This window comes from Lagopus muta, chromosome 16 (genome assembly GCF_023343835.1).
Source record: "Lagopus muta isolate bLagMut1 chromosome 16, bLagMut1 primary, whole genome shotgun sequence".
Classification (NCBI taxonomy): Eukaryota; Metazoa; Chordata; class Aves; order Galliformes; family Phasianidae; genus Lagopus; species Lagopus muta.
In genome coordinates, this window is record NC_064448.1 from 10033184 (window position 1) to 10049102 (window position 15919).

General features: G+C 47.1%; 1 protein-coding gene across 1 annotated transcript; it reads right to left on the reverse strand.

The window, feature by feature from the left end:
• Positions 1–2665: 2665 nt before the first annotated feature.
• On the reverse strand, positions 2666–7154 carry LOC125701455 (perilipin-3-like). Its single transcript, XM_048963548.1, has 8 exons — positions 7031–7154; positions 6366–6442; positions 5495–5690; positions 4633–4715; positions 4194–4452; positions 3835–4034; positions 3566–3697; positions 2666–3438 (listed from the first exon to the last, which is right to left on the reverse strand). The coding sequence occupies exons 1-8, from the start codon at positions 7113–7115 to the stop codon at positions 3079–3081; spliced, it is 1392 nt and encodes a 463-aa protein (XP_048819505.1). The 5' UTR covers positions 7116–7154; the 3' UTR covers positions 2666–3078.
• Positions 7155–15919: the final 8765 nt, after the last annotated feature.

Below are 15919 nucleotides of genomic sequence, written 5' to 3' on the forward strand. Positions count from 1 at the left end.
GAACACCTGTGAGGACCCCAGCTACACAAGCAGCCTTTCATGGCAGTCACAAACTTTAAAAAAATATATATATACATGTATTATTTTACAGCAGGCAGTAAGTGGAGATATTGTGTAAAGGCTGTCAGTGTACTCATATGTACAGAAACATGGAAACGTAGAGTGGAATTAGGCTTTTTGCAAGCAACTAGAGAGCTTTTGCCTTTCAGCACTTGCTACGATTTCTGGTTTCCCAATCTATTGCCTTCCCAATAAAGCTGCTTGGGAAACCCTCCATCAGCAGTTTCCCTTGCCAGGTAGAGGTCACAGCAGCATGTTGGCTAATGCCTCCTAACTCAACCTGGGGAAGATGACAGTTTTCCGGAGGGATGCCCAAGGTAGCCTTCACCAAGCACCAGCACATTCACTGACCTGGAAGTCAGGCATCAAACAACGAAGGGACAACAGCAGGGACTGAATAGAAAGAGGCACAAAGGCATGAATGTGAGCGGAGAATTAAATAATTAATATGCTAAGCAAACTCCTAGAGGGAAATGAGGTGGCATCTAGCAAGAGGGGAACAAGGAGCAGGTGCCCCTGTGATTGCATTTAAAATTTAAATCTGCCTGCAACTGAGCTGTCAGACATGGCCACAGCCTAAGCAGGAATGAACAGCGGTAGAGGAGGGTAAGACAATCACTTGGGCTATCATTATCTGAATCAAGGAATGCCACATAGTTTCCAAGGGCTACTGAGAGCCAGAAAAGACATCTCAAGGCATGCCTTCCCTGTTTGTCTAGGCTTGTCAGATTACTAACATTTCTTACTCCTACCCAAAGTGAAGAAAAGTAAGCAGAGACAAACTGGTCTGGACAGAACTGAGAATGTTCTGGTTACTCTCAGAGCTCAGAAGAGTTTACACTTGAACCATTTGCAGGAAATCCATTCATTTGTTGCTACCCAGCAGCCACAGACCTTCAAACCACAGTCAGAAGACTTCTCACCATTCAGATAAACCCCTGGCTAGTAGAAAGTAGAATTATAGAACTCCAAAATAAGTCACGAGTTGGTTTTCTTTTTAGCCCTTGAATTTTGAGCAGTTAGTATATTTAAGACGTGCCTGATAGATATTTTTCTGGAACCTGCTGGAGGAAAGGAGTTGCTGTACTCAGCCCAGAGAGGACAGATCCTGACACTCACAGTCCTGAGCAGCCTAATGGCCCCTAACTTCCCCTTATGAACCAAAACACTTGGAAGCAACTTTTCAGGAGAACATCTGAGTGATTTCCCTCCTCCTCCCACTGCACAGCAGGTTCCCGAGGCAAGAGCTGTCAATAGTGACTGCAGGAAGTGGATTTAAGCAGTAAGCAAGGCTATGCCCCAGCAATCCATAAGCAGAACACGCATGATTTGCTAGGGCAAGCACTAAATTAATATAGATTTGATCTGCTGCACTGATAATTAATGTGGAGTACAAAAGTCATTTACTTTCCTCCAGGTAAGTTTAGCACCTAGGTAGTTGGACGCAGCTTTGATACTGAAGGAGACAACATACATCCTACCAAGCATCAGGGCTAGCTCTTGGTACTACCTGCAGTCAGCACCCCCTTCCCTCCCTACAAGTGTAGCTGTAATTACATTACACAGTCTGAGCATGCCTTTCCCAGAGCTCCTCACCAGAGAGGAACCAAACAGCAGTAATCAAAGAACATGCATTGGAGAGATGATACTGCAGTTCATCTCTGACTGCAGCATAGCTTGGCCTGTCAGTTTCAATGGGATTACCCTTCTGCTTTCAGCATGAACCAGTTGGTATTTAAGGAGCACAGAATTGAGTACAAAAAGTAACAAGTGGGGCTGCCTGTTCCAGAGGCTTTTGGAAGATCAACTTCAATGACGTTACTGTCCAGCAAGTCTGAAAGCAGTGTGTTCTTCTCACTCTTTGAAAGAGAGTCATGTATATACATGGTGTGCAGAGAGCTCCTGGCTCCACTGCAGCATCTCCTGGCCAGAACAGGTCACAACTGGCAGGATCAGCACCAGTAAGGTTCTGACAGGTTCTGCCCCTATGGACTGGGCACCTGGAGATCCATGTCTGAGAAGCCACTGAATGCCTGCCTATTGATGTCCATCTGAGAAGTCACTGCAACCCACGATCCTGCTGCTGGGATATGCTCACCACATAGCAGCAGATCAAAGGTTTTAAACTCAATTACTTCATGCCCACCATGGCCAAGACAGCCTCCAATCACCACATCACCCACAGGATGTCTTTCTTTTTAAAAGCAAAATATCTAGAAGCACCATTCCTTGTCATTACCCATAGTATGTGTACCAAGAACTTACTGTCATCAAGGTGTTTTAGAAGTCTCCTGCACCTGCCTCTATCAGCTGTGTGGTGTTCACAGTTAATGTCTAGCAAGCTGAAGCCACCATAAGGATAAGCCACCTACTCTCTTGGTTCTTTACAGAATAAATGATCCATGTAATCCATCTGGAAGCACAGCCAACAAGGCTGAACACCACTGCTTAAAGGTTTTGAAGCAAGTTTGCTGAACCCAGACCTGTCCCCTCCAATTAAAGAAGCAAAGCAGTCCTGTTTTAGCTGCACACGAATTCTTGAAGGAGAGAAAAGTAGATCACATTTGATGAGCAATACTCACTCTTGCAGAGTCTCATCATAAGATAAGAGATATAGTATGAGTTTCTGCTTGTGACAGTTTTATTTTAAGCAGGGTACCGAGTACAAACATTTTCTAGGAGGAATTCTTTAAATTGCATACCATCTGAAAGATGCAATTATTGCTTTGCATATAGGCACCATCTGGATACACTGATGGAGACATACCATGAACAGCTTCCAAGGGAGGCGAGAGCATTGGAGATCTTTAGGTCTATACTTCCAGCCTTGGGCACCACATAGTGACATTGCTAACTCCACCGCCTCCCTTTGAAGCTGCTGAAGGCTTACTCTCACTAGTATTAAAAAAAAAAAAAAAATCCAGAAGTGTGTCAACCCCACTTTCAGGTAGGAAGTTGAGTACGTAAGGCCAAGACCAAGTGCTAGGCAACAGCCAGACCTGTGGAGCTTCAAGGTTCTCAGCAGCTTATGCTCACTTCTTTCTCCTGCAAGGCTTCCTCCTCCTTCCTAGGGGAGAATGGTCCCACCAGCCAGGACAGAGGCTTGTTGTCTGACAGGTAGTCCAGCAACTCCTCCATGTATTCATAGATTACAGCCAGTTTCTCTTGACTATGGCCCAAGACGGTGCTGGACAAGTCCTGGAGGGAATTTGCTGCCAAGAACACAGCATGAAGCTCCTCTATGGTATTAAAAGAGTGTTTCAATCTATCCTGAAGGCTTGAGGGAAGGCCTTGGATCGCAGACACAACTTTAGAGCAGGTGATTTGCAGCTGCTGTGTGATGCTATTTGCCAGGAGTAGGGCCAGAGACTCCATCTCCTAAGACAGGAAGATGATGAGAAGTGTTACTTCAAGAGAAAAAGAAAAAAAATATATATGAAGAAAAAAAAAAAAAATAAACAAGGAGATGCCCAGAACCCTTTTGCTTTCCTTCCCAGGTAGATACCTCTGACTTTGCAAAGCTGTTATCTCCACTCTCATCGGGAAGCTTCCTAGTATAGTCCACCCACATCAGGCATAATTGCTCTTGCAACTGCTCCTGAAGCTTTTCATTAAATCCTTGCTTGAACACCTCAATCTGAGGGAGGTAAGGAAAGGTGCCAAGACAGGTCAGCTGGTAATCAACACAGGTTCATATCAAAGCAACAAAGATGAGGACAAGCCAAACTTTTGGTCAACTCCTGCCCTCCAGCAGGAACACCAAGCTCTACCTACCAGCTCAATGATGCTGTGAAGTTGTCCAAGGGCCTCCCGCAAGCCCTGCCAGATCTGCTTAACTTTATCCTTTGAGTGCAGGTAGGCAAGCTGGAGAAGTTCATCAGAGAGAGACCCCAACCGCACAAAATACCTCCTGTTCTGCTGCTGCAGCTCCACAGACATTATATCTGCACCCTCCCCAGATGCTGCAAGTTTGGCTGAGGAAAGAGACAGTAAACCAATGGTTTTTGCCAAGCAGAGCCAAGATTTGTCAGGAGCCAGGTTGCCTCCCACATGGCACTTCCCACACCAGCAGAGCAAGGAACAGTGCCAGCTGTCCCCCATTTTATGATCCCCTTACACACGTAGTGCCTGACCTAGTTCTTCATTTCCCATGGGGAGAGAGTCATCTTCTCCTGCTCTCCCCAGCACAGTTTCTGATCTGCTTACAGCCATCTGGCCCACTCTGAAGTCCTTAACCATCCCCACGCGGCTGGTCACTGCAGATCTGGCAGCCTCCACACCACTGTGAAGGGCCTCCTTTGTTGCATCTACCACCTCTGCCACTCTGCTGCTCACAACATCCTTTGCATCAGCCACTGTGGATGACACCAGCTCTTTTGTTTCAGAGATAACCTGTTGAAGAGAAATGTCAGATAGAAGTGTGGGTCATATAGCACACTGAAAGTACTCTGTGCACTACCTGCTCCTGTAAGAGCTTGCACTGTTCCTCTGGGGGCTTTTCATTCCTCGAGAGCCTACATTACTCCCAAAGTTAGAAAACCTGCAAGGAACAGGGCAGCCTTTATTTCTCACCTGATCCACTGGTTTTTGAAGAATTGGAAGCTTCTCCCCTAGTTTATCCAAACTCCTAGAGGCACAGTCATTTGCTGCAGCCACTGTTAAGAAAAAGAAAGAAATTCAAGCTTGTTTTTCCTAACACTCAGGAATATAAGAGATCAAGTATGTTGTTCTGCAGGGAGCCCAGGTGTGCTCTGCTGCAAGCTGAATTCATAGAGCAGTTTGCCTTCATCACCATGTAGACCTGTTCACTTTGACTGCAGCGAGCCTTAACAGACACAGCCATCTACGTGGTGCCCCTACCCAGGTTTCTTGATGAAACAGTTGGACAGCTGTCCTTTCTGCCCAAACATCCATATAACCATATAATATAACCGTTACGTAATCTGTATAACGAGCATCCAGGATCAAGTAGTTACCAACAAGAGAGATGCCTACTCTGGACTTTGTCTGAACCTAGGCCAGTCACAGTCTTCCACCAGACACTTCACATCAGTAATTAACCCCTCATCCATGCAGGGGTTTAGAGCTTCTTCACGGAAGACAACCATCCGTGTAATTAAGGATCATAGCAAACAAGGCCAGTAGATGTGGCAGCCCAAGAGCAGGCTTTTTCCTCCAGCAATTATTAACTGGCAAGAATTAAACTATGAGCAATTATAACTAAAGGCGCTGGACTTGGCAAGATCCTTCTTCAAGTAACCAACATCAAAGTCCATCCCAGTCCTTCACAGAGCATCCCTTCGTCACATTACCTGGATTAGGACTCAGTTTTTCTGCCTCATGCACAGTGGTTATTTTAGTACAGTAACTGTGCATTTCCACACTCTAGTTCCCTTCAGAGGGACACGAGGCCACCCCTTCCACAGGGAATTACCTTGAGGCTCCAGGGTAACCAGTAGTGGCTGCACACAGCTGGCTGTGGCTTCAGTCATGCTCTTCACTCCTTTCTCTGCTGTGTCACACACTGTTCTGATGTAGGGGTGGCTCTCCTTCGTGGAGGCATAAACTGTAGAAACCATGTCACAGGCAGAGCTGATCAGTGCCAGGTTAGCCAACTGATTTACTATATCCTAAGTGGGGGGGAAAAAAAAGGCCATTAAGCATGAAAACACAACATTGATCTTTCAATGTTGTGACAAAGCTTCTTCCCAGATATCTGTTTGCTGTTTGAAACACCTAGCTGTGAAACCAAGGCTTGCTTCACTTGGACTTGCTCTGAAGACTGCAGGCAAGTTAAAAACAGCTGTGGAGCACTGGCACTTGCTGTGGGTCAATCCTAAGACGTCTTCCTGCAGTGCAATGCTACTCAAGAAGGCTGTTTTTGTAGAATACCCCCACACTTTTAGATACATATCTAGCTCCTGTTCACTTTGTACAGCTATTTAACAAGACAGTACCCCTGCAAAAGCCTCACAGGGCAGATCAGGCTGGCTATAAGCAGACAGGCTGTACACCAATCAGAAGAAACACAGCAAATACAACAGGCTTCAGAGCTGCAGAAACATGGGAGCCTTTCCTCAGAGCTTTGCCCACAGCAAACCAGGCCTACAGCTACAGGTTTGGAGCTACCTCCCTCCTAGGAAAGAACAAGGTTACTTAGCTAACTGAAAGGTTCCCTGCTGGCCCCTTAGGGTCACCTGTGGCTGTGACATCACCTCTACTTCCAGTGAAGCTGCAGGGCAGGGCCCAAGAGAAGACGTGCACAGCAGAGATGCAATCCACCACACCTTACACAGAGCACCCACCTGCTGCTCCTCTTCCTTCACCTCTGGGGAGCTCTTAGCACCTTCTTCTTTGTCAGGTGTAGCAGAGGCCATTGTAGCTGCAATGCAAGCAGTGCAATGGTTTAGAAACTAGACCAAGCAGCTAGAGAGCATCCCTTTCTTGGAGAATGCATCCTTCTCATGCGACTAGGGGCTATTCTGTAACCCCCATTAAGAAATTAAGGTCAGACCCTTAAATGGGTCCCCTCCACTTACAAGGAAGAGGGATCTGAGGAACTCACAAGCCACCCAGCATTCAGGTTTCACCTTGTTTACATCAAGGAAATAAGGGCAGTCTCTTCTTACTCTAGAGACCTCTTGTCAGACAAGCAATATTGATAGCAAGCACTACGTTCAGTAGAGACAGCTGGTGCCTCCTTTCTCCTCACCAAGGCTTAGAAAAGCTCTGGTATGAGAGGAGATAGTAATAGCAGAATTAGGGGACAGACACTCAAAGCTCTGCATTATTGCCATGAGTACCCAGTTCTACCTACCTGCTCACTTAAAAAAAAATAAAATAAAAGCACTAACCTTTCACCAGGATCACACACACATAGAAAACACCCACTATTTCCACTCTGTGATTAAATGAGGTACAACACGTTTCCATTACAAACCAGGCCCTCACAAAACAATCACAGCCTTACCTCCCCTCCTAGAGAGGACAGTAGCTTTTTTCCTATGTTGGAGACAAGCAGCTATCCAGCAAAAAGGAATCACACAGCTCACCATGCTGCTATCACAGCTCCCTGCCTTTTTGTACCAGATGGAGAAGTGGTCTGGGGAGGGACCCTGAGTGACTGACAGCTCTGACCAGCAGCACGAAGGACCCAGCCCCTTGCCTATGAGAGGTGGAAAGGGGCAGTGGTGGATCCTGCTGTGGCTCATTAATTGCTCTGTAATCAGGCAGGTACACTTTGCACTCTGCAAACTCCTTTCAGAGGCTCTTGCAAAGGAAGAGAAGCAGCACTGGCAGAGCCTATGCAAACTTTGAGATCTTGCATGAGTTCACAGGCACAGACTGGAAATGTCAATTTGTCTTTATAGAATGATAGAAAATCGAATATCCTGTGTTGGCAGGAACCCACAGAAATCACTGAATCCAATTCCACACAGCACCACCCAAACCCAAACCCTACATCTGAGAGCACTGTTCCAACAGTCCTTGAGCTTCAGCAGCTCAGGGCTGTGCCTGCTGCCCTGGGCAGCCTGTTCCACGGTCCCGGGGTGCAGATGGCCTTGCTGGCTTTGCACAGCACTCCTGGCTCAGGTTCAACTTGTCCTTAACCAGAATCCCCAGGTCCCCTTCCACAGGGCTGCTCTCCAGCCCCTCGTGCCCCAAACTGTGCTTCTGAAATTTCAGGCAGTTGGTGATTGCCCTCTCATTTGTCAAGAGCTCTGTGCAAGGCCTCTCTACCTCCAAAGGAGTCAGCAGCTCCTCCCAGTTTAACATCATCCACAGGATCAGAGCTGATGTGATTTTGTGTTGCTTGAGGAGAACATGTAAAGCATTTGTGTTACAGCCTGCATCCAGCACCTCAGCCCCTCAAATTGTCCCTGTCACCACCAAAACAGCTCTGAATAGATGGCACCAGTGTAGCATTAATGTGGAGCAGCTGTCCTGCTAGCTACAAAGGAGCATGGATCTAGTGACAGAGCAGGCAGGGCTGGCACCCTCAAACACACACACAATTTGAAGAAAATTACCTTCCTCCTTCCCAGTATTCATGAGCTTACTCCCATCCAGCATCCATCAGCATGGCACAGAAGCTACAGAGCCCATTCCCTCATGCAGGGAGCTCTCTGTTCCCCATGCCCACAGCAGAGCAGATGTCTCAAGGCAGCCTGGGCCCCTCAGCAGCCCTCACAATCCCTGTTCCCACGTGTACAACGGAGGACAAAGCACAGGCTCTCAAGAGTTCCTCTAGAGCCACAGCCAGGGCTTTACAGCCTTCACGTTTGCTCTGTGCTCCCTGCAGGAGCCAGTCCTGGTGCTGGGAGCCAACCTCGGTGATCTGGATGCTGTGAGAAAGGTCCCTGCAGTCATATTCACTGTTTTGAAGTTTCTACCCTTGTACAACACTCTGATGGAAACAGGAGCAAAGCAGCCCAGCACAGTGTGGCTGCACACGGTTGCTGTGTGCTGCTGGTTACAAGCCATGGCTACTTGCAACAGGAGCAAAGCAGCACTCACAGATAATACCATTGGTGAGCTGTAAGACTTGGGGTCTTTTAAGGATTTCTTCCCTTCCACCCAACCCTGCCAGAGGTGCCACTGCCCTCTGTAGCTCTGGCTGCATGTGTCTCTGTGCCACTTATCTACAGATCTCCTTACATCTCTGGGTGGGGAAGATTATTGGAAATTAACTGCTGTGGTGATGGACTCTAAGTACCATAGATCCTAATTTTACACTAAGTACAAGGCACTGTAACTGTAGTTTCTCAAGTTAATGGCAAACTCAGTGTTAGAAAAAGGAAAAGCCTCCTTGAAGAAGGAGCAGTGTTTGCACCATTTGCCTTGCAGCCTATTTTTCATTTTCTGTTTTGGGCTAAGACAGCAGCGTCATAAATGAATCATCTGCCTGCACAAGGACTTGAAGGACTCGGCCACAGACACCGTGTGTGCAGCAGTGGCTTTATACCAACAGGAGAGCCCAGGCTGGGTTTTGTAGTGCTGAACTGACTAGTCAGTTGAGTAGGTCCTGCACTTGACAGAATTGACTTTAAGGCTTAGGATGATCAGACTCATAATGAAGCTTTATTCCCTCGTGTAAGAACAGAAAGGCCTTTGATGTCTTGAGCTGTTCATGTAGCCTTCTCTGCCTGGAGTTGGGATTTCTGAGGATGTTTATAGGAGGAACTGCATTTTGAACCCTACAGTCGTGGAATCGTAGAATGGCTTGTGTTGGAAGGGGCCTCAGAGATCATCTGGCTCCAGCCCCACTGCTCTCTGGGCAGCCTGGTCTGCTGGTTGGTGACCCTGCACACAGCAGGGGGGGTTGAAACTAGATGATCATTGTGGTCCTTTTCAACCCAGGCCATTCTATGATTCTATGATTCTACACTGTGGATAGGGTTACCAGCCACTACATCAGGCACCAGATCAGGTTGCCCAGTGCTCCATCCAGCCTGGCCTTGAGCACCTTCAGGGATGGGGCATCCAAAGATTGGGCAAAAAATGGATGCTGCCTCTGCTTCCAACTGTTCCCAAAAGATGAGCACACCAAGAGCCTTCAGAGGGCCCCAGGCTGCCTGTGGAGGAGGGAAGCTCCTGCTGTCCCATGCCCACCAGTGCACTGAGATAGTGAAGGATGGATCCTGTAGCCCTACAGAAAAAAAAGAAAACGTTAATGTTTCTGTACCTATGCTGAGCTTGAGCTGCCAGGCAACAGAAAGTCAAGCATTTGAACTCCCTTTGGCTTCTGTTGGAGGAGAGAAGCACTGATTACAGAGGGGCAGGTGCATCAACTCAACTCAGTCCCAGAACCCCTGCAGAAAAACCTTCAAAACCACACTGGCTTCCAAGAAACTGCTCCTGTCCCCTCTTACACCCTCTCTTTACTATTTAGCTCAACAAGAAAACTAGCTGTTTTGCTAAGCCCCTTAAAAAAACAGTCCTACAGAGGCAGAAAGCAGCAAGCAATTTCATGTTACATGTCTGCTGCTGGTAAGACCAAAAGGCATGTCCTCGTGCTCTGCGTCACAGGGTGAACAGAGTCTCTCTACCTGGAAACTGCTGCTCAGATGCTATGCAGTATTGGCTGAGGCTTTCTTTTTCAGGAAGATGTAGTGAGGGTGATAGCTGCCTGCGTGCTGCAGAGTTTAGCATAATTGCTGTGCAGCCTGGTTCCAGCAGCTGGGTAGTTATGGTGATAACTGCCCCCTGCTGCCTTGGCCAAAGCTGCAGTGCACCTGTGTCTGTACAAAAGATGAGCAGTCAAAATCAGAAATCAGAGGGGGACACGAGGAAGCTGGCATTGGCTATTCCTTTTGCTCAGGCAGCAGAATGAATGCTGAGCGACTTGGAAAGCTGGTGGTGGTGAACTGGAGAACTTTTTGCTGCTTGGCCTGGATGGTCAAAGCTGAAATCTGTCGTTGTTTTTATTTTTTCCTTTTCCTGGTTCTACTCCTCTAAACCACACTGGGCAAAGAAATGGAAAAGGTTTGTCTGTATGTTTCAGCAGTGGTGACAGGGACAGTGAGTCATCTCCACTGGTGCAGATTTTTATGAGCGCAGCATGCAGGCTTGAGAATTTGCTCTATCAAATAGTGTTATCTTTGTATCTTGTTATAATATCCATAGAAAGAAATAGGAGGCATTACTTTTGAAGTGACCAATAGCATATGCACTGGTTACAAATGAATCCAGCCAGCCAGCACCAGTTTCCAAGTCCCTGGCTTTGCTTCTCTCCAGGAGGAAGAGGCATGCTGTGTCTGTGATGCAGGATGTGCTTCTGCTGATGCTCAATTCAAGCAGTTGAGCAGAGCTGTCAGGAGGACAGGTTGAACTCTTCTGCCCATTAAATCTCACTCCTTCTGCTGGACCCTGTGTGAGCTGCAGGAGATGACAGCCTGGCCCCGAGGAAGTGCCATCAGCTGCCTTCCACCACCATCCCTTGTAACTGGACTGGGATTGCCAGGCAGGCTGGGATTCGGTGCAGTTCCAGGCTGAGGCAGGCAATGGGGTTACACCAACCCTCTAGCAGCATCCTCAGCTTGGAGACTATCACTCATCTAACTGTGCTTGGTTTCAATACTGGAAATAGATCTGGAGGACCTGCGAGATACGTGTGCACAGAGGGGGTTATTGCTCTTCTCTGATGTAAAGCAGGAGGTCTGGACATATGAAGCACATGTATTGTGCTGGCTTGTGTCACACCTCCAGCATGTAACTTGGGCCCCATATTTGAAGAGAACACCCACTGAACTGTCAGAAACACCTTTCAGAAATTTCATTTGAAGTCCCTCTCATGTAAAGAAACTGAAGCTTGAAATACGTACAGAGCACAAAAGAACAGGCACAAGCAGCAGATCTTAAAAATCAGTGCTTTAGGCAACCTCCTTAGCAGCCTGTTAGATGTTTTATAAGTGTCCTTCTCAGCTCCAGCAGAAATAATACTATTAATGATTGTGTCAGATACAAAATAATCTCACGGCCTTTTTTGCCTCTGTGAGCTTCTCGCTTTCAGTAAATCATGTGCCCTTCTATGCAGCTGAAGGAATCCAAAACCCAGAGTACAGCCAGTTTGGCTGGGAAAAAAAAAAGCAGAAAGAGGGAAAGCACAACAGCAGGGACATCTTTTTTCTGCATTAGTTCCAGCCAATATCTTGTTTGCCTTAGCAAGTCAGGCACTTGCTGAGCTGTGATACCTTCTCATTAGCACAGCTGAGCGCTCCCTGCCATCCCAGGAGGAGGTGTTAGACATAAGCATGGGAAGGCATAATAAGGGAATCAGCACATGCCTGTATGATTCACTGCTCTGCAAAGTGGGCTGGTGGCCCCAGGAGAGCTGGGGAGCAGCTCAACCCTGGCAGGGTGGGCTGTGAGGCCGTCGTGATGGCAGTGGAAGCAATGGCAAGATCTCTTCAGGCAGAGAGGTGATTTGCACGTATGGTTCAGCAGTGAGCTGTGGGAGCTAACAAGCTCCTTCAGGTGGCCCTGCGCTCAGACAGTTGTCCTTATGGGCAGAGCTGAAAGGTCCACCAGGAAAAGCTTTCTTGCTGGTGGCTGCCGTGGAGATGGCATAGATGAAGCAGAGCAGGAAGGACACAAGGGCTTCTGTCTCCCACCCAACAACACACCGGTGAGAGGTTTCCCCCTTTGATTTTAAAGGGGAATTGACTACCATTATTTCCTCCTCTGCCTCAAAATCATGGTTTATTTCTAACAAAATCATCGCAACCCAGGTTCAGACAATCTGAATGCTCAGAAAAGGCCTGCATGCACTCACTTTTCTAGATATGTTTTGAACTCCCCGTTGAATTTTCGCAGTGGATGATGGGGAAAAGGTCCCAAAAATCACTATTTAAGAATAATAACAATGAAGAAAAAAAGCATTGAAATGAGCAGAGGAGAATGAACCTCCAGCGCTCAAAAATAAATAACTTACACTGCTAGATCAATCTTCCTACATTGACAGCATACATCTACTTTCTGTGTTCTGAATAACAGAAAACACCGCTCCAGCCCCTTGCAATAAGCAGCTGAAGCCAACAGCTCTGCACCATGCCATCATCAAGGCATGGGCTTCTTCCTCATGGCACTTGAGAGGGGTGACGGCCTCTCCCGCTCGTCCTCCCTTGCAGTTCTCCCCTCAGCACGGCGCAGGTGTTGGTTTGGGCTGGGATGCTTGGAGCTCCTCCATCAGTGTTTGGGGCCCAGGAAGGACTCCCGCAGCGTGACATGAGCAGGAAGACAACTGCAAGTCTCCCTTGACCACATGTGGTACCTGAGCAGCGGAGCTGATGGACAAGGTTTGTGTCTCACGACTGACTGCAGATCCTGGCTGAGCTTTGTCTTAAATTTATACACCCATAAAGGAGCTCTGTCTCCATCTGATCCTCTGGTGCCTGCTAGACTCTGAGCTCACGCAATGATCTCTCTCTCTGTGGGGATACTTAGGCTACATTTTTCTTCTTCAGTCGCCTATTTTTTCACACTTTGTGGGAATGTAATTACCTTTGAAATCTCTTCCCTGCAATGTAAGATCTGATTGAAATTTAGCCAATGGATTCAGAAACTATTGTGTAGGGATAATTTAAAAACCCAAGGAGACAGTTACACTGCAATGTGAACTAATCCACAATCCATTTGAGTTTAATTTATCCATAGCACTTAGATTTTTTTTTTCCTATATGTTAAGTGATGTAATTTTGAGAAATTAATTCCAGGTCTGCATGTTCCCCCTTTTTCCTTTTTGCTGCCTGAGGTGTCTGGCAGCACCTGGAGCTGCTCCCCTAATTCGTGCCAGGGACCCACGATCTCTTCAGCACATCTGCAGAGGCAGAAAATGCAATTAAAATGAGGGGAAAAAAGGGTCAGAAAACAGAAAACACGTGGCTGACTAATTTGTGTATGTGTGTGTGTGTGGATATTTAATCTCTTAATAGTTAATGCTGTATCTGAACTCCAATGCAGAGGCATAGAGGTAAACGAGCAACACAAATGTAATGATCTTTTTCAGGACTTCTTCATCTTCCATGCAAGCTGTTTTCCCTGTTTTGTTTAAGGTTTGGGTCTCATCTCTCATCTTGCTGATTTGAGTCACATGAGTTGTGATAATCCCCCATGGGACCCCTGGTCACTTCAGTCACAGGCCCACGGGGTGGTGGGGAGAAGCCCATCCTTCCCATCCATCCATCCATCCATCCATCCATCCATCCATCCATCCATCCATCCATCCATCCATCACAGGACACAGGGTAGGAGCTTTTCTTTCTGATGGAAAAGCCTCCAGTAACTTCAAGCTGAAATTAATACAGATGCCAAGTTGAGGTCATTTGATGTTATCAACCATCCTGTATATTCTCCTTTTCAGAAAGCACCAGACCTTTAGTGTCTTTTTTCTACTGTCCCATTGACTGGTCCCAAACAGATGTCGTTTTTTTTGCATAGCATGGCTTCAGGCTTTCAAGAGAGAATGATGATGCAATATGCAGTCCTCAAGGTCTGGAAACTTCATTTCAGAGTGGAGCATCTGTGTCATACTTCTTGGCAGGAAGACTGCAGGGCCGGTGTTATAAACCATAGATGCTTTCTGAACGGAGGTTGTCTGCAGTCAGTTGAATTGTAGCTGCCAAACATGAATGCTGAGGCTTTGGACTATCACAGAGTACTTGCCACCAGTTGGGTGCAGTTGGTAGATTAATTTCACTGTGCTTTGATTTGCAGTTTAATGACATCAAGGTTAGAGTGGATTACAGCCATCTCGTTTGGCCTCCAGCTTTAACTGCAGCACAGGGTGTTGTTCACTGCGTTTCACAAACATGTTAAGCACATCACTGGTATGCAAACAGCAGCTCCTGCCTTTGAATTTCAGAACTAGGGGCCTCAGGGGCAAATAGTTTCTGCAAATAAACATCCAGCCTTATGTGGCTACCTGATGCCAGGCAATCAGGATTGCTCGTAAAGGTGCACATACTGTGGGATGACACCGATGCAATCAAAAGCAACTTGACTGTAGCATCTACATATTGTTTTCCTCACCTGCCACCAGCTTTTTTTTAATTTTTATTATATTTTGGGATGTTAATAGTAAAGATGTTAGGGGAAAAACTGGTAAGGCCACGGTTCTTGTTGGTGAAAAATTTAACATGAGCCAGCAGTGTGAACTTGCAGCCTGGATGGCCAATGGTATCGTGGCCTCCATCAGAAGAGGGGTGGGCAGCAGAGCAAGGGAGGTGATTGTGCCCCTCTGTTCTGCCCTTGTGAAGCCCCAGCTTTGCATTGCATCCAAGTCTGGGGCCTCAACAAAGGAAGGATGCGGAACTTTTGGAAGGAGTCCAGAGGAGGGCCATGAGGGTGATCCAAGGGCTGGAACAGCTCTGCTATGAAAAGAGGTTGAGGAAACTGGGGTGGATCAGTCTAGAAAAGAGAGGGCTGTGGGAAGACCTCATTGCGGCCTTCCAGTATTTAAACAGTTTAGAAACATAAGGAAAATCAACTTTTTACATGAGCAGATAGCGATGGCACAAAGAGGAATGGTTTTAAACTAAAGGAAGGGAGATTTAGATTAGATGTTGGGGGGAAGTTTTTCAGTGAGAGGGTGGTGAGGGGCTGGAGCAGGTTGTCCAGACAGGATGTGCATGGACGAGTACAAGACCAGGTTGGATGGAGCCCTGGGTAATCTGACCTAGTACTTGATTTAGCAGCTGTCAGCCCTGCCTGTGGCAACCTGGGGGTTGGAACTTGATGAGGTCCCTTCCAACCCAAGCCATTCTATGATTCGATTCTACGATTCTATGATCAAAAGCATTTTCTAGCAGCCCTCAGAACCAACATCCTGCGCCCTCACGGCCATCCTTGCCCCACACACCTGAGGGACACATGGCTCAGCTCTGCCTATGGGAGCAGACGGTGCCTTTCCTCCTGCTGCTGAAAGTCCCTTTGGAGCCATCTGTGCAATCCGAGCCCTCCATCTTGTGCAAGCCTTGGTGCTCAGAGCTCCAGCAGTGGTCCTGGGGTGCCAGGGCTGGGAGCTCCTCTCCCTGCATCCATAGGATTGCTATTTCTTGGGGGCGTTTTCCAGAAATCTCTGCAGCTCCGCTCACAGATCACAGATTGCCAGTGTTGTATCGGACCGTGTGCTCGCGAGCAGCCTTTGTTTGCATTATTATCTGGAGCAGCATGCTATGACTGTCCTACTTTGCTTCTCATAAAAATAGCACAGATTTAAGGTTTGATCTCTCTCCAACCACAGAGATAATTGTGAGCTGTTTGCATCCAGGACCTTCCTAGTTGATTCTTACAGCTATTTTTAAATGATTCTTCTTCAGCTTTTTTTTTTTTTTTAATGGGGTCACTGAAATTGGTGGCA

Bases quoted from the DNA above. Each gene is read 5' to 3' on its own strand.
- LOC125701455 (XM_048963548.1), bottom strand. From the start codon at position 7,115: ATGGTGAGCTGTGTGATTCCTTTTTGCTGGATAGCTGCTTGTCTCCAA. The intron at 5,691-6,365 runs GTGGGTGCTCTG...CCCCCCACTTAG, and splicing joins TGAAGGAAGAGGAGCAGCAG to GATATAGTAAATCAGTTGGC. The intron at 4,453-4,632 runs GTGAGAAATAAA...TCTCTTCAACAG, and splicing joins TTCAAAAACCAGTGGATCAG to GTTATCTCTGAAACAAAAGA.